Source organism: Crinia signifera, chromosome 6 (genome assembly GCF_055691185.1).
Source record: "Crinia signifera chromosome 6, ASM5569118v1, whole genome shotgun sequence".
In the NCBI taxonomy this organism is placed as follows: domain Eukaryota; kingdom Metazoa; phylum Chordata; class Amphibia; order Anura; family Myobatrachidae; genus Crinia; species Crinia signifera.
The window spans coordinates 9913783-9932722 of record NC_139222.1 but is presented as its reverse complement, the minus strand read 5'-3'; the positions used below and the strand labels follow the sequence as shown (position 1 = coordinate 9932722).

Below are 18940 nucleotides of genomic sequence, written 5' to 3'. Positions count from 1 at the left end.
CTCCCTTGCTCCCCTTTTTCTCTCTCCCTGATAATATCACTCCTACTCGCCCCCTCCCTTTCTCTCTTCTCTCTCTTTCCCTCTCCCTCTCTCCCTCTTTTTCCATGAAGCCCCCTCCCCCTTTCTCTCCCCCCTTAGTCTATTAGTCTTTCACTCTTTCTTCTACCCCCCCTCCAAAAATGGGCATTGTAGTGACAATGGGGGGGGGGGGGGGGCTGCCAAGATGTTGCTATGGGTCCTTCATGATTCTATTTATGCCTCTGCCAGGGGCCCCATAGTAGCTGCACCACTGGTAGTTACGACAGTGTGATATGTTAGCTGGGTATATGCCTTGTGCTCTCATTACTTACAGTAAGCGCTGTGTCTGTGTTCTGTGCAGGGGGAGCTGTGGGCCCTGGAAGCAGCATGGGCCCCATAGTAGCTGCACCGGTGGTAGTTACACAGTGTGATATGTTATCTGGGTATACGCCTTATGCTCTCATTACTTACAGTAAGCTGCACAGTGTGATATGTTATCTGGGTATATGCCTTATGCTCTCAGTACTTACAGTAAGTGCTGTGTCTGTGTTCTGTGCAGGAGGAGCTGTGGGCCCTGGAAGCAGCATGGGCCCCATAGTAGCTGCACCGGTGGTAGTTACACAGTGTGATATGTTATCTGGGTATATGCCTTATGCTCTCAGTACTTACAGTAAGCGCTGTGTCTGTGATCTTTGCAGGGGGAGCTGTGGGCCCTGGAAGCAGCATGGGCCCCATAGTAGCTGCACCGGTGGTAGTTACACAGTGTGATATGTTAGCTGGGTATATGCCTTATGCTCCCATTACTTATAGTAAGCGCTGTGTCTGTGTTCTGTGCAGGTTCTGGAGCTGCAGTTTCTCTGTCACAGAGGATGTGAGTGAGGCTGGATCCAGTTTATCAGGACTGTTTGTTCGGTGTCAGATGGAGGAACTAATGTAAGTAAATTATAGTGTTTAACAAGCAAACACCACAGTCTTCCCCAGCAGCCAGTAACCAGCAGACATTCATATTAAGGTGGAGAAATATCTACAAATTTCAGGATGCTTTAGGAATATTCTACACCTGACTGCAATATCCCCTATAGATATCTCTGTCTATGCAGACTTCCACTGGAGTGGGTATGCCTAGTACTACATGTAGTCAGAGACCGGCTCCTTGTGCTGTTAGTTGTGATCACAGAAACAGTATCATAGTGACAATGGGGGTTATTCTGATTCATTCGGAAAGGCACAATCACTTTCTAATGGACAAAACCATATGCACTGTAGGTGGGGCTGAGAGAGTTACATTTGGGTGTTTTATTGTTTCTGTACATTGTACAGTATCGCGGGATATCGCGTTGCATCACATACCATCGCATGCCTTATGGTATGCAATGCGATGGGCGCCGCCAAAATACACAAGTACCCGCATGCATCCGGGTCTCCGACAGAATACCTGAGATGCTGGACGTCTTAAGTTAGAAGAAGCGGATGCATGCGCACTAACCCGGAATGGATACCGGATGTGTGGTGGAAGTACCGCACACAGAACACTTATAATTGATTATGGACTTTTTAATATGTTTCTGATTAGCTATAAGCATATTTAAGTAGCGGTTTTAGCGATTTATAGCATAGGCTGTTTGTATCTTTGTTTATTTGGTCTGAAAACCTAGATTGATATAAATTAGTAATTGATGACAGGAAGTGATGTCACAATAGAAGCTATACTGGTATAAATACAGGTCAGGTCTCAGTCTACTTGAATCCCTTGATAAAGTCAGAAGGACGAAACGCGTTGGGACACTCTAGCCCTCCTGCCTCATCCAAAGATAAGCACTTTATTTTTTGCACCTTGAATATATTTATTTCTCTTCTTTTTATTTTAAGAAAATTATCTCCGTAAATTTTTTAGGATAGGAGCTGTTTCAATTGTCTGTTTTTTAAATATCCTTTTTATTGTATAAATAAATTGACCTATTTTTTATTTACATATAGTGACTATTTTTTAATTGATAATTACAGCCAATTAAGTTATGTATCGTGGTTCCAGGTCCATACTTAACACCGGCAAACCTTGTTTTATTAAGGGCAGGTTGCACTATCTATATTTTATACATTTTAAGAGCAATAGTCGCCGCATCCTCATTTATTGAACACATTCCTTTTTTAAATAATATACCATTACTTGGTCCTTGAGGACTGGCTGACACCTCATAAAATTAAAGGGGGACGTTGCCTACTAGACCTATATTAGCTGGGGATGCACAGGTGGCGCCACACATTCATTTTGTGTGTATATATATTTATATATATATATATATATATACACAATATATAACAAATAAGTGCTGCTAATATATACGATTTTCTTCCTTGCAAGTCAAGGGAATAACTTTGGCATATCTAAATATATTTTGGGATAAAAGGTAAAAAAAAGTTCCCTGACTTAACATTACAGTAAATTAATAACAAACATACTGTAGGGGCAGATGTATGATGTGTTGATATGGGGGAGAAGGGTATCAGCGCACGTTATGTGCACTGATACCGCTTCTCCCCCATGTATGAAGCGGCCGGTATGCGGTAATGGACAGGGCGCTATGCACCCCTGTCCATATCGGCGCTGTTATCAAAATGATAGCAGGCCGAATGTATGAACGGTCAGCATCGCTGACCGTTCCGCACGAAGCCAGCTTTGGCTTTGCTAGCATCAGGCTGGTGAAGCCCTATCTTAACAGCAGGGACAGTGCTGTCCCTGCTGTTAGGTCTGGGCTGCGCTGGGGATCTCGCGAGATCCCGCGCATGCCCAGTGCGGCCGGCCGGGGGACAGGAGATAGCGCATCAGTATTAACTGATGTGCTATCTCCAGGAGGGGACATCGCCGGAGGGGGGAGTTAACGCTCCCCCGCTTCGGCAGACAAGATGTTAATACATCTTGTCGATGTACCTTCCTGCTTCGCCTCGCTATTGAGGTGAAGCAGGAAGTATCATAGCGGCGCGATAAGCGCTGCTATGATACATCTGCCCCATAGAGTCCAGGTAACAAAGAGCACCACAATAAAATACACAATACAACTTAGATGTATGCATCTAGGGAGTAGCCAACATACTACTATGGGCTGGTGGTAATAGAAATAGATGAGCATATACCAGCAGGAGAGTAGGTGGGCAAAGATGTTATAAGGCATGCTGGGATTTGTAGTTTCACAACATCTGGAGAGCCACAGGTTGGCCAGGCCTGATCTAGTGGATATCTGCCGGATATCCACTAGATTGTAAGGGGAAATTTTTCTAAGATTGAATTGGAACAGATGGTGGTATGAATTGAATATGTTTGAATATGAATTTACCAGTAAATACAAATGTCAAATAAAAAATAAAAAAATTGGTCCTGGTTTTAGAGATTCAAGGGCCAAAGAAGTTGAGGGTTCCCGGGATTTCCAAAACCAGCACCAGGCTCAAGGGTCGGTCTTGGTTCCATATAAAATGAGGCAGGGTCCCCCATATTTTGACAACCAGCACCAGGCCCAAACAGCCAGCAGGGTAATACCAGAGCCGGGGAAACTTTTTGAATATGTTCCCCCGGCCAAATCATTAAACCCCCCGACTGGTCAGACCTGGCTGGGAACCTGTGGGAGTGAGGAGCATGGATTGGCTCACCCTCAGACAATCAGGAGTGGCCTCCATGGGAGCTCCACTCCTGAGTGGTTGGGGGTGGGACAACCTCCCAGTTGGAGGCCATAAATGTAAACAAACACATACTCTATGGCTTTTCCTTTCCGATGGTCAGTGATCATGCGCTTTTTTGTTTTAACCCCTGCTATGGAACGAAGAGGAGACAATTTACAACTAAGGCCTTGGTAAGTATAATTTCTTTCCATAGGTACCCCTAGTGAATTCTACAAGGAGAAGTAGATGGGCCTATGTTGGAAGCCATAGGTTATTATGTATGAATGAATATAGGATGAATTCAAGTTTTATTTCTCTAATGTTTGTGTGTTTTATTTCAGTATTTGTTCTGTTGTAGAACTACAAGTACCAGTGACCCATGCTGGGACATGTGGTTCTCCAAGTCTCTGCATGCAGGGCATGCATGCTGGAACTTGTAGCTCTACGACAATAAACAATAGTTTACTATTTATTTTTTACACAAATAATGATTTGAGTGCCCAATGTCCATGTTAACTGGGGACAGACCCAGGCTTCAGCCCAGGCTAGGGTTATTCTGTAATAAAGGGGTCCCCACTCCCCCATGGTCCCAGCCCATGCTGCCCAGGGTCTGTGACATTACCCTGCCATCTCACAGCTTGACTACTGCAACATTGTTCTCAATGGTCTAGTTCGCACCTACTTCTGAACTGATGCTGATTTTAGTTCTACCAGCTATACCCCTATTTATACTGTATCTTTCAACACACCCTGTACGTTACCTTGTAATTTGTTTTTTTGTTTGCTACAGTATGTACGGCGCTGCGGACACTTTGCGGCGCCTTATAAATAAACGTACTACTAATACTACTACTGTCTCCCCCAATCTGTCCTTAACTTTGTAGCCAGGGTTATCTTCTTCTCCCGCTGCTTCACTTCTTCCACTTCCATTCAACAAAATCTTCACTGGCTCCCATTCCCCTACATAATCCTCTTCAAACTCCTCAACCTCACTTACAGGGCCATCTCTAACTCCATTGCTCCATATACAGTATCTACAACCTCATCTCCATTCATACTACATACCGCTCTTTATGGTCATCCAACGTTTTTGTAACGCTCCCATTTTCTCCCTTCATACTTAACCAAAATCAATAAGTGAGGTAACATTTGAAATCTTATGTTCTCCCCTTCTGACAAATTGATTGTTTACAATTTCACATTGTAGTGTTTAAATAAAAGAGAAAAATGGTAGCAGCGCTTAGAACATTAAATCAAGTTATAGTACCGCCTATGAAAATTATTGAACTGATTTCACAATCTACAATTGAACTATGCTTGTGTGTGTGTGTCTATGGATATTCCATGATAACTCTGGAACACTAATTGTCTTCAAACTTTGCACACTACCATATAATCTTAAGGGACAATCTTGGTGCAAATATGGGTTTCATCAGATGACCCCTTAAGGGTGCTGTCATAAGGGTCCATGCTATTTCTGTTGTTTTCATGCATTGTGATATGTTGTTGGAAAGCTTATTACTTTCTGAATACAAACAGCCGCTGTGCCCACGTAAAAGGGGCGTGGTCAAAAGAAGGGGCATGGTAAATGGGAGGGTGCATGACCATTCCCCTGTAAAAAAAATTGCAGGGGGTGCCGGCTATGTGCCAGCACCCCCTGTCATTTTTTTTACAGGGGCATGGCCGGCATACAGTCTGCTGCTACAGCTGTGTTTCTACCCCGATCAGCATATGGCTGAGCAGGGGAGAGAGGCTGTGCTGCTGCACTCAGCCATTCATTTGTTCAGGTTTTATGTGTTTAGATTCCTCAACACATGAATGGCCCAGCATGGCCCTGAGCCTCCACGAGCAGCCCTGATCCTCCCCGAACAGTGACAAGGAGGATTGGCAATACGGGTAGTGATGGGGAGGATTGGCAATGGGGGGTGAGGGAGGATCAGAAACAGGGGGATCATGGTGCACCAGTGGTTCACCGCTGGAGGCACCACTGGCACACCCTTTCTTTACAGTGACATTCACAGAGAGAGAGAGCCTTGCATACCACCGAAGGGGTTGAGGGTTGCGATTGTTTGGTCTACAACAACTAGGTCAACAAGCATTAGGCTGACATGACTAGGTTGACAAGCAGCAAGGTTGACATGGGTCTAGGTTGACATGGGTCAAGGTTGATGTGGGTCTAGGTCAACAGGACATTAGGTCGACACAAGCATTAGGTCAACATGGGCACGGTCGACAGTCAAAAGGTCGACATGGGGTTTTTCACTGGTTTTTACCTGAATGTCGACACTGTCGACATGGACACCGTTTGAAATGCACAGCATCCCCTCACATCACTCACTTTGCTTGCAATGCTCTGGGCACACTATTTTATTCTTATGCCCTAGTGGATGGTAGGGCATGAAATACCACCTGTCAACCCATGTCAGCTCAAAAAACAGTGAAAAACACCATGTCGACCTTGCCCAAGTTGACCTAATCACCTGTCGACCTAAAACCATGTTGACCTAGACCCATATCGACCTTGACCCATGTCAACCTAAACCCATGTTGACCTTGCTGCCTGTCAACCTAGTGGTGTCGAACCAATGCTTGTCGACCTAGTTGCTGTAGATCTATCATATACCGGGGTTAAAGGCCGCTATAAGTGTCCATTAAATGAAAAACATTTTCACAACTAAACTTTTGAGAATTGCATAAGCATAACTTGCCTTTAGACTAGTATATAATAATACACTTTAATTCATACGAAATACACAATCTATATAGACAAATTAAAAACACATATTAAGACAAAATTTTTAATTTATGAATTGCCTTGCACAATTCTTGGTGATAAGATTTGATATAACTTTCTGTTCCTAATAAGTCCCAGGAAATGCATGTTGTACCAAATGGGAATAGAATGAATTTAATATAAATAGTTTAGTAATTATCAAATTACAGAAAATTTCGAAAAAATGAGAGGTAGGAAAACAGTTTTAATAACCTGTATAATTCAGGCTTTAAAAGATTGTGGATAGTAAAGGATAGTGATCATATGCCCCAGAGATATGGCATAAGACAAAGGGTGTAAAAGGATGTTATTGGAGGTGCTGTTCGGTCACATGACCAGAAGTGTGGCATAGGACTCCAGCGTTCACTGCCGGGACCATCATTTGGATGTTGAAGTGGGGCATTTATAAGCCAATCCGCTCACATGACCGGAAGTGTGGTATCAGATTCTCATTCTTATTGGTGGAGAAGTGGGACATCGCTCCCTCAGTTGGGTCATGTGACCAACCATCCATATGTATTTTCAGGGTTTCTCTCTACAATAAAGCAAATAATTATGAATTCACTTTCTGTTATTTCACTATCACAAAAAATTAAAATATCAGTATGAAGACATACATATTAATTGATATTGTAATGATTATATTTAGAATAGTCAGATGACATATATACACATAAGCAGGGCTGCCACCAGAAACAGTGGGGCCCGGGACTGACAATCTAGGCAGGGCCCCCTATTGTGTTTCCCATGGGCATTTAACGAAGCTAGAGAAGTAAGAGAAAGAATGGATGGAAATGGTAGACATAAACAGAAGGAAGAAGGCAGGAGACTGAAAGGAGAAGCAGGAGGTGGAACTACTGGTTCTGCGGAAGCCACGGAAAGTTACCACAGGCGGGGAAATGCATTAACCACTAACTTATTTACTGCACCATTCTGGTTGGTTACCTCCTTGTTTGGACTGTACAGCTAATCACCATTGAAAAACTCCAGAGATAGGTGCATCTACACAGGATAAGCACCAAGCGCTGGGGGAGGATGGCCCCGTGAACAAGTGACGGTACAGATTGAGCACCTCTCAAGGTTTTGGCTATCCACCTTTCTTCTTGCGCTCCTGTGCACCAAGGTGGATGCACGCCATACAATATCCATGCAATACATATTGCCACTGCTGGGTGGCTAATGCTCCACCAATTTAGCAGCGGATTGATATACCAATGGAACATTGCTATTCGCCCTGAGTGGGGCATGTGAAGAACCGGAGTAACAGAGCCTAATCTCAAAGTGTACTCCGGGACTTCTGGGTCAGGTCATGCAGACAGGAGACAGAATAAGATATAAAAATATATTTATTAACAAATTACTTACTACAAGCTCTCTAAATCAGCTATAAATAAACACATTTGGAACTAGCAATATAACACCATGTCCCAATAGACATCAGATTACCATCACACTTGCCAGCACTCTCCCACACTGTCCTGTCCAGATGCAGTATAATTGTCCATGATCACAGGAGATTGGTGAAGTTTCTGTATAACAGAATCAGCAAGTCTGTGAGTCCAGAAGGTTAGCATAAACCAGGCAGAGCAAACAAGTCTGCAATCCCAAAATAAGATGGTAATCCAGTAGCCACCATGTTCCCAGGCACAGTCCTAAGCACACTAGCAGGAGCTGAGACTCCAAGGCCAGTAGCTTCTAGAAGCCAAATCACCCCCCCCCCCAGCTCTCTTGTCTTCTCTTTTTAAAAACTGTCCCAATTTCCACCATTAAAGTCCCTCCTGCAGTGGGTGGTCTTAGGAAAAGGTCTCCCTTAATTGGTAGAGCTCAATGTGGATCTGTAACAGAGATGAGTCAGGAAGAGATCCCCCCTGCTGTTACCCTGCCACAGTGTCTGACTCAGTCCTAGGGGAGAACAAAGGGATCTTGATGCACTTAATCCTTAGGGGAGGGGGGATGATGGTCCATCACTCCTTGTCTTAACCCCTTATAGTCATTTGTGACATCAGAGGGGCTCCAGGTGCTCCCAGCTTCTGGTACTTACAGTGAGTGACTGGTCCCAAATAAAACATCACACCTGGCCCTGTTTAAGAACTATAGCACATATTGTCAGAATGGTCCAGGGACAGTCCATTCTGTCACAGGGCACACTTACTATACAGCAGGTATGAGTCGCTCCTGTGCCTCATTCCCATGAACATAGCTGTAGCTCCAACAGTACTGTACAATACAAGCAAATGAGCCATGTAGTGTCCCGGTCCCCCAGTCAAAAAATAATTGCCGCCTGAAGTTCACATAGCCAATGCTGAATTTTGTGAACACAAAACTCATTCTCAGGGAATGGCATTATGGCTCTATCTTTACATAGACTCATGTGATAGCTGGTGCCACAGTGGCTGCTATCACCAGGTGGCATAGGATAGTGGATAACAATGTGGCGCTCTACATGCTGGAAAACCGTGTTTGATTACAGTGTCAATTGTTTTTTATTTTTTATTTATTGAAACATTTATGAAAGTTATATTTAATAAAACTAGGCACTAACACACAAAAAACTGTTTTCTTAAAAGCCTTTTAGTGCGACTCCATGCTTAAGTACCATAGAGCATGCATAGACCATGCTGTGTAATGTTTAGTACTATGCATTACACAAACGGTGTCTGTATAGCACCTTTCCTCAGCCAGATCGACTAAATCAGCCTCTTCCATTGCATACTTTATGAAAAGTCTACCAGGGAAGGCGGAAGGAGGAAGGGTTGCGGGGGTTGGTGTCGGATGAATACAGTACAGTGAACATTAATCCACAATGGGAATGTCTGAGAGGCTGTGGCAACTTTTGGTTTCTGGAGCAGCACTATGGCTGCCTTTGAATGGGAGCACTGTCTACACACACGTCACCAAGTTGTGTAGTCTAGTGGACAACTGCGCTGCTCTACACACTTGAAACCCATGTTCGATTACTGTCATTTATTTTATTTTTTTCATTGACACATTTATGAGTTATATTTAATAAATCTAGGCATACACCAATCTTTTTCTATAAAAGCCTTTTTGTGCACCTCCATGCAGCAAGAACCACAACATTTGTTGCAGAGTCAGTTGCATTGGTGTAAAAGCATGCTAACATAGCATTGCTAAAGCTTAACCCTATGGATAAATTAAAATGATCTTAAAGCTTAATTTATCTGCTTTTGGTGGTCCAGTTGGCTCAGAACTAGATTAGTATGGAAGAGGAGATGTTTATCTACCAGAGGATTTGAAACACAAGTTTTTGAGACCCCAGAAAGTGTCAGAACCCATGGTGGGTCTGAATTAATGGGTCGATTCTATGCAATGGGGAAAAATGTGCATATTTTGCACCCGGATATCTTATTCAGATCTGATTACAGTACAAATTTGTTTGGAAAATGGGCAAAACCATGTGCACTGCAGGTGGGGCAGATGTAACATGTGCAGAGAGAATTAAATTTGGGTGGGGTGTGTTGAAACTAAAAGCAAAATTACAGTGTAAAAATAATGCAGCCAGTATTTACCCTGCACAGAAACAAAATAACTCACACAAATCTAACTCTTTCTGCACATGTTACATCTGCCCCACTTGCAGTGCACATGGTTTTGACCATTTTCCAAACAAATTTGTACTGCGATCAGATCTGAATAAAGGCCTATGTGTCCTAGAGACTTGAGACTGGTGCCATATTAAAGATGAGGCTCTTGGCTTTCAGAGTGGTCTAAGTAGTCTATAGGACATCAGGGAGGGAAGCAGCAAGCAACCATAGGTAGGGTCCCCTCCAATTCTCCACCTAGCTCATTACTACTAAGTACCGCAAATAGGAAATACTGTATAGAGGGGCTAAACACAGTGTTTTTGCATACATGAACTTAGGGAGGAGATTTTATCTCTCCCCATTATAATAATAAAGATATCACTTATAGCTGTAACTGTTACAGCACAGTACAATAAAAGCTGTTTGTGCTATTTAGTACACAAAGTGCTATTGAGTATGCAAGTGCTACTTAGTATTCAAATAGAAAAAAACGGTACTTATGTAGTAACTGGGCTGCCGATTTTGAAATCCATCACATCGCAGCCGACCATATCGCATGCGATGCGATGGACCCGATTTTTCCATAGGATTCAATGTTAAAATGGACTGAGTCCATTTTAACATGGAATTCAATGGGAAAAGGGGTCCTTTTCATACCCCTACTATCCAAGTGGGCATGGAGTTGGATATAAACCTGTGGCGAGCGTAGCGAGCCACCGAGCCCGAAGCGTGGCGAGCGTAGCGAGCCCCGCGAGGGGACACAGACTACGTCCCCTCGCGGGGCTCGCTTCGCTCGCCACGCTTCGGGCTTGGTGGCACGCTACGCTCGCCACAGGTTTATATCCAACTCCATGCCCACTTGGATAACATTGAATCCTATGGAAAAATCGGGTCATCGCATTGCATCGCATGCAATATGGTCGCATCGCATCTGATTGTATGACTTAAGTTAAGGCATACAATCAAAAAATCGGCAGCCCAGATAATACATAAGTACCGAAAAAACTCTATGGAGGTGCTAAGCACAGTGTTTTGGCATTGAGGAACTTAGGGAGGAGCTTTTATCTCTCCCCATTATACTTATAGGGATATCACTTCTAACTGTAACAGTTATAGCAGTGTGCAATAAAAACTGTTTGTGTAGTGCACCTACAGATGGAGCCCCTCTTATTCCCTCTCAGCACTCGCCAGAACCTCCCTGCTGGCAGAGAGGGACTCCACCAGACTGGGACGCTTGTGCATCTCACACGCACCCGCGTCCCAATCACTCAGCGGCTGGGCGGCGTCACCCTGCTCCTCTCCACTTCAGAGAAATGGACAGGGTTAGGGGGTTCAGTGCAGCTGTGGGGATCGGTGTTGGCAGTGGGGGGGAGGCGGCAGAGGGTGGTGGGGAGCTCCATCAGAATGAGGCGTGCAAGAATCTCATGCTTGAGCCCCCTTCTGACAGCTGACGGAGGCTGGTGATGGAATCGCCAGCCCCTGCAATGAAGAGTCATGCTCTCTCTGTATATGGACAAATAACATCCATAGATCATATATGTTTTATGTTGTCTGTCCAGTGTGTTTAGTGCAATCCCCACCTTCTAAATTTTTATTTTATTTTTATTTCTCAATTATATATATTATATATTTTATATTATTGTGCTCACTAGCTAGTGAAAAACACTTATAAATAAATCTGCTTTATACCTGCTCATCAGATCAGTGGGGTGTTTGATTGTTTCATCAGCTAATTGGCAATATATTTCTTGCTTATATGTATGTGTGGTCTGTATGACTATTGCACCTCCCATAGCCTTTTTCTTTTCACTAATTAACAGTATTTAAACCCTCCTTAATCAAATAAACATCTGCATATGACACAATATATTGGTCTCACCTACACTGGCTATCTGATCATAGGGCGCTGATAATTAAAAGCCCAGCGATCAGATCTGAATAACCCCCAAAGTGAAAACAGTACCAATTTATGTGAGCTGCTAAGTGTTACACACCTGAAGTGAGATGAGGGTTTTGTTCTCTCACAAGGGCCCATTTATCAATACATAGTTGCCCCCCAACTAATATTAAGTATCCCCCCTTATGTATGAAGGAAGCACTGCGGCAAGTTTCTCTGATACCTGCTGCAATTCCTACATCGTTCATAGGTTTTTATGTGGAAAGTGATGCTGCCTCATTTGTCAATAATAACCCTGCAGATACCACCCTCTGAAAATGATGGTATCCTATTGTAGCTGTTCTAAAAAAAAAAAAGCCAATGATTGCTACCGCATGCTAGACAACCTAAACACTGGACTCTTGGTTTGTCCCTGGTTACCTAGCAGATCCAGTTGCAGGAGATGTGCAATGCTGCAGTTGCATTTGCTTTACTTGTTAGTGACCTGCCTCCTCTTGCTGGCTCCTAATTGGTGGGAGGTTCTGTTATATTGCAGTCAGGCCAGACTCTCCCTGCTGGTTATAGTTTGTGTTTGTGCATACCTTGTTGCTGGTCCCTGTCCAGGAATTAGTAACCTGTGCTGTTCCTGTTTATATGCTTCCCGACTGCTGGATTTTCTACCAGTCCATCACCTAGTCTTTATCCTGCTTATGTGTACAAAGCTTCTCTGCAGAAGCCCCATATTGAGCTATTCACAAGACTCTCACTGATGGCAGGGGCAGGAAAATCTGCTACTGAATTGGCATGGCAGATAGAGAAGCTAAGCTGGCCAATGTTTTCCAAAGCCGGCCCTGTTTGTAAAAATCATACAGAACTAACATTCTGACCTGTGGAAATCTCTGGTCCTGCCTAAATAAATCTGGACACAACTCAACAAATACATAGAAGCCTCCTCCAGGGAGGGGTATAACACAATCTCCTGGTGTAACTTACATAAAACAATGAATAGGTAACCTAATCAAGACCAGAGAACAGCCTGACCTGTTTGTGAAATCAGAAAGGGCAAAGACAATACACTCCAGTCTGACAACCACTGGGCCAATGCGAGGGTAGGAATATAATCTTCCACTTCAGACAGTGAGTGTCCACAAGATCCAAAAGCTCCAAAAGAGCAGACCGGGAACCTAAAGGCCCAGAGTGACAAGAACATGGGCAAAATAAATAGCTCTACTTTGCAGTAACCATTAAGGATTATAGGATCTTCAATATCCTGAGTTAGGTTGCATAATACAAAAGAGATCTCTGATATCTAATGCAATATGCTAGTGTTAAAATGTTTCATTATTTTGCCTCATTCATTTTGAAACAGCCATTTTGCATGAGGAAACACATAAAGAAAATGTTAAATGTTTAGTGATAGCATCATGCTGAGTGTGAGAATACAATTATAAGTAATAAACTAATGTAGATCCCTCTTCTCCCATCAGGTTACTGGGCTGTGCTCTGACCTCCTCCTGCTGTGATGATCTCCATTCTATTATTCCTACACTCCGCTCTTTGATCATCCTGGACCTGTCACGGAATGCTCTGGGGGACTCTGGAGTGAAGCTTCTGTGTGAGGGACTGAGACACCCGGCCTGTGCCCTGCAGGAGTTGAGGTAAGATCAATCTCATTAAAAGTTCTCTCAGTACTAGCCATAGACAATACAAGGCACAGACACATGAAATAGCTGCTGGATGTTCTTAGTTATCTGAGTATAGTTTATGGAGCTATTATTCTATTCATTGTTAACATACAGTACAACCATTGCTTTGTTTTAATACAATGTTTTCCCTTAAGAACAACATGTTGTATAAGTTATTATCCAATTATTACCAGTGATAGTAGTGATAGTATACATTCTGTTGACTAGGAATTAGACCTGCTCTGATCTTCATGCTCATGTAACAATACTAGAAATGGCTGTGCTGCAGTTGTGAGATTATTGAGATAAAGGGCAAAATAAAGGGGGTGTGGCAGGTTGCAAGGGTGTATGATGTGAGTCTGTTGTGCTCTCCAGCTCATATCTACCCATCCTGACCCTGCAGCACTTCCTCTGACCCTGCTCATCTCCCTGCTTGCTGTCTCTGGAGCCCAGCTGTGTGGACTGTAACTGCCGGTTCCACCAGCCTGAGTCCATCCAGCCCCTTCTTTTGGGCAAACTGATCTCCAGTGACCTCAGGTGCATGCTCGCAGGACCACAGCTTGGTGTTCTCTGCATGTCAGTCATCCTGAGTACTCCTCCTCCCAGTGATAGCAGCACAGGATAAAGGAGCGCCTACCTATCTTCCCCTTCATTAACACTTTCACAATAGGTCACTAATATATATATATATATATATATATATATATATATAAACATAAGGGGGCATAGCCTAGCTGAGTGGTGGCCATCTTGGAGGGTCTGCTGTACTGGGCAGCCATTTTGCCTGGGTTTGGAGAGCCTTGCTATACTTATATTCATTATATCTTGAATTATACCTCACTGTCAGAGTGATTATCCTCCCTACACACACTGAATGTCTTTAGTGACTGTGATCCCTTTTGCTTGGGTCATACTCCTATTTATTTAGGGTGCATTGTGCAACGTTCTCTTATCCTGCTCTGCAATGTGGGAAAATCACCATAATTCTGTCACTGCTAGGTTGGATAAATATGCCAGGACCACATCTGTGCAAACAGTCACCTCCCCACCTGTTCCTGAACAGCCTGTTCAATCTGGCTTATGGGGGGGGATCTTAGAATGCACACCCTATATACATGAGGTGCCATCATGCTGGGACTTGTAGTTCTGCAATCTGGCTCACAGCCTGTACCAGACTCTGGTTCACATGCCGCAGCCCCACAGCCATCTCTGCAACAAGTGCTGGAAGCTATAACTGGGTGTCAAAAATGCATGTTTGACAAAATTGAAGTGGTACAGAGTGACCTCTTCCTGTTGCGCCAAGATGTGCAGCATATTTGTGAAAGGGTTGGGGAGGTGGAAACCTGTGTCCTCACCAATGAGGATTCATTTGGCCCTATTAAGCAATCAATGTCTTTCATGTCTAATTAAATATCCAGGATACAATCTAAGCTATTGGATATGGAGGGAAGATTATGCAGAAATAATGTTTGCTTTGTTGGCCTGCCTGAAAATGAAGAGAGTAATTAACCTGAACACTTTCTGGAGATGTGGAAGAGGTGTATAGTAAAGACTCTTTCACTTCCCAGTTTGCAGTGGAGAGGGCACATACAGTATAGTCCCTCTTCGGCCGCTACCTCCTGGTGCCCCTCCGGGTACATTTATTGCGAAATTTCTGCATTGTAAGGACAGAGATTAGGTTCTTTGGCTGGGTCGCACTAAAGGCCCTCTAACTCGCAACAGGGTGAGAATATCTGCTTTTCAGATTTTGCCATGGATGTCCAAAAAGACAGAGCACAATTCCTGCCAATTAAACGCAGGCATTATGATCTTAATCTATCATACTCTATGATATTTCCATCAAAACTCTGCGTGGTAGTGGAAGGTCTTCAGCTCTCCTAAGGAGGCGGCTAGATTGTCCTGCCCCAGGCAGTTGTCAAATGGCTCCAGATTGATTGATAGCTTGACTTAAATGAATCCTTCAGTTTCTCGGTATTTTCGTTTATGTCTTTTTGTTTATGTTTATATTTATGTTTTTTTTGTTTATGTTTATGCTTGGTCTGACTAATAATGCTCCTTTCTGTGCTCTTTTACTATTATGGGTTGACTGTTGTGGTATTACTGTTGCAGGTTAACATATAAATCTCTGTGTTTTGGCCAGGAAACCACCTTATCTTGGTGCTTGTACAATAGTAATAGCCCTGTATACTACTTAATTGTAGTAGGACTTTAGAGTGTTAGAGTAGTTGGTTTTTCTGTTTGGGAATTAAGTATGCCACTGTTTGGGGGTTATACGGGGTGGGGGTTCGCAGGTTTCTATGTGTTATATTTACAGGGTTCTTTTCCCTTTTTTATCTGTGCGCTGGTTATGTACTATTTATGTACTGATAGTATCCTTTGCACTTTGCTTATTCCCGGGATGGTGGTTTTGCCGATGCTGCTGGAGTCTGGCCACTACAACACTGATCTTCTGAATATCTATGTTAGACTGCTATATTCATGTCTTCTTTAGGTTTTTGGCATGGAATGTTAGGCCTCAATGATCGAGTGAAACACTCTTTGGTGTTGAATCTTTAAAAAAAATATGACTCTGATGTGGTTTGTTTATTGGAAACCCATTTCGAAGGTACAGTAATAAGATATTGTCCCTCTGTAAACCTTGGATTGGGTGGGTGTATCATGCCTCACCTTCTCAGTCCATGTAGGTGACCATTTTGATTAAAAAGACAATTGAGTTGAAATCTGTTAAGTCTGACACTTATTTCTGTTTTATGTTTTTGGACTGCAGACTATACTCCCAGTCCTATTTTATTTTGCAGTGTATGTTCATCCTCATTCTCTTATGATCTTTTAAAAAAAGCTCCTGGTATTGTTTCCTCTAATTGTACCCCTGTCATTTTGTTGGTGACTTTAATAATCTAATGGATTGGAATTTGGGTGAATGGAATCCCACTCATATAACTATGTCACATAGCAGCTTGTCTGGGTTTGCTAGCTTTATTGATTGGTTGGGTTGGATTGATGTTTGGATATCCCATCACCCTACGGTGCAACAGTTTTCCTGTTTTTTTTCCCAGGACATATGGCTCATTCTCAAGAATTGACTTAGCATTTGTCTCACCTGCTCTCCTTCCTAGAATAACTGACATGCATTATGAGGCTAGAGGGGTTTCTGACCATTATTGTCCATGTTGGTCGAGAGCCAGAGTGGTCAGTTGTATTGGAAGCTTAATCGGTCATGGCTACTTCAATTAAAGCCTAACTCTGACTTGGGGAGTTTTCAGGAGGGTTAGTTCTCTGATATTGTGGGTTTTGCATATTTTGTGATTGCGTGGGATTCATTTGAAAGTTATATGCGGGGTACACTTATTAAATGCATTGCTTATCTCAAACTGTTTTTTAAGAACACTGAAAATAAATTAGAGGCTGAGTTCCTTCTATGAAGATATCTATAAATCTCACAATTTTCTCCAGATGATATTATACATTATTTAGCTTCTATTGCTCTCTCTAGGCTTACCCCTGAGGATGCTGGTAGTTTGGATGCTCCTATAACTTTGGAGGCAGTTATGACAGCTATTGCTTCCTTTCCGGGTGGCAAGGCTCCTGGCAATGAGGACATATCCATTGAATATTACAAAAACATATTAACATTTTTGCACCTCAGTTGCATACTCTATATCTTCACCCGATCTTTTAGCACATCAATAGCAAAGCCAGAGTGTGGAATAAGCTTCCGCTCACAGTGGCGGGTATGGTTAGTCTTGTGGAAATGATAGTCCAGCCAAAGCTTTTATACATTCTTTTACAAACCCCAATGTATATTCTTCCTTCCCTGTTTAGGAAAATTAACAGTGTCTTGTTGTCTTTGATAAGGGCTGATAAGAGACCTAGAATCTGTCTTGATGTCACTCCTTAATCTGCAGCTCTACTACTATGCTACTCAGTTGTCCCATATCAGGCTCTGGTTACAGGATGATAGTGTTGAGCCTTTGCATGTAGGATTTCCTAATTGTGTAAACCTGGGTTATTCTCCATTACAGCTGTTAATGAGTGGGAACACCTTTCCTCACTCTCCTCCAATAATCGTACAGGCTGTTTAGATTAGGAAGGCCCTGCAAGTTTTGTTTAAATTTGACGCTATTGATCTGGACACTCCCCTCTGGTGCTCTCTTCCTAAATTAAAGACTTGGGCGGGTGGAATGTATCTCCAGAAATATAGTGACATTGAGTTAGGTTTATTGTTATAGTACTCTTAAGTCCTTTCACCAAATAAAGGTACAGATGGAGCCATCCTCATCTAGCCCTTTAATAGGATTAAGGGAGTAATGGGATTACTCTGCTAATCTCCTACTGTATTGTTATATTTATTGTATTTCAACTGAGAACACTAGGCCTTGGATAGCCATATCTCACCATGGCTATCCAGAGATGGCTAAATGAGGATGGCTCCGTCTGTAGGTTGGTTAAGTTTGTAAATGTAATGATGACACTGGTACTTTCTGGCATCTCAAAAGAGCCTGTCCCATCATAGAGTCGTTTTGATCTCAGGTTAAATCTGATTTGGTAGTCACCAGAGTAACTTTGTCAATACTTATTCCTAAAATGTGTATTATTGGGGCTGCTAAAATTGAGTTGCTAAATAATGGGAGATGCAATCTATTACTAATATTTGTGCTCTTGCTAAAGTGTGTATTGCTAGACTGTGGATAGATTCTAGAGGCCCTAATTTCACTCAAATTTCTAACTTGGTGAATGAATCCATTTCTCATGCAAGACGTGCATAAAAAGCACAAAGCTCTAAAGTTGATAAAATCGGGTCTAAATGGCATGAGACTTTTTACTTTTGACTCTTCTGTGTGATTTTTTATTCTGTGTTTTGAGTGGTATTGATGATTCGACAAACAATTATCTGAATGTTCATATATGCCTCATGATTTCCATTGCACATCAAGTTAAATTTCAGTGGGGTGTGTTGAAACTTAAATCTAAATTGCAGTGTAAAAATAATGCAGCTAATATTTACCCTGCACAGATACAAAATAGCTCACACAAATCTAACTCTCTTTGCACATGTTACATCTGCCCCACCTGCAGTGCACATGGTTTTGTCAAATATGTACTGCAATCAGATCTGAATAAGGGCAATTGTATATGGGTTCTACCTGTCTTTATTGGGATACTTTTTTGAAGTGGTCAGCACATCTCTATATATATCTATGTATTCAGTTTTAGTATTTTGAATTATTTTTATTTCTTATTTTAAGGAGAAGGAATCAGGGCTCATACTATCCTTATAATATGACACATTGGTTCATTCCTAGTGCGAGTTTTATGGAATCACTTATAGATTTCTCCTGTACAGGGTTACATGGCATTCTTTGTGTGGCACCTGCACTATGCATACCCCCAA

At 42.6% G+C, this 18940-nt stretch overlaps 2 protein-coding genes across 5 annotated transcripts in view; both read left to right on the top strand.

The window, feature by feature from the left end:
• The window catches only part of LOC146009929 (uncharacterized), a 453438-nt gene that overhangs the window by 338103 nt on the left and 96395 nt on the right, over window positions 1–18940 (top strand). The gene's annotated exons all lie outside the window — the stretch shown is intronic.
• LOC146009902 (NACHT, LRR and PYD domains-containing protein 12-like) overlaps window positions 1–18940 on the top strand; it is a 99756-nt gene that overhangs the window by 55271 nt on the left and 25545 nt on the right. For all 3 annotated transcript variants that reach the window (XM_083150501.1, XM_083150499.1, XM_083150500.1), the window contains 2 exons: window positions 856–951; window positions 13351–13521. In XM_083150501.1, the coding sequence (XP_083006627.1) occupies window positions 856–951; window positions 13351–13521 (267 nt within the window). The remainder of the gene's footprint in view (window positions 1–855; window positions 952–13350; window positions 13522–18940) is intronic.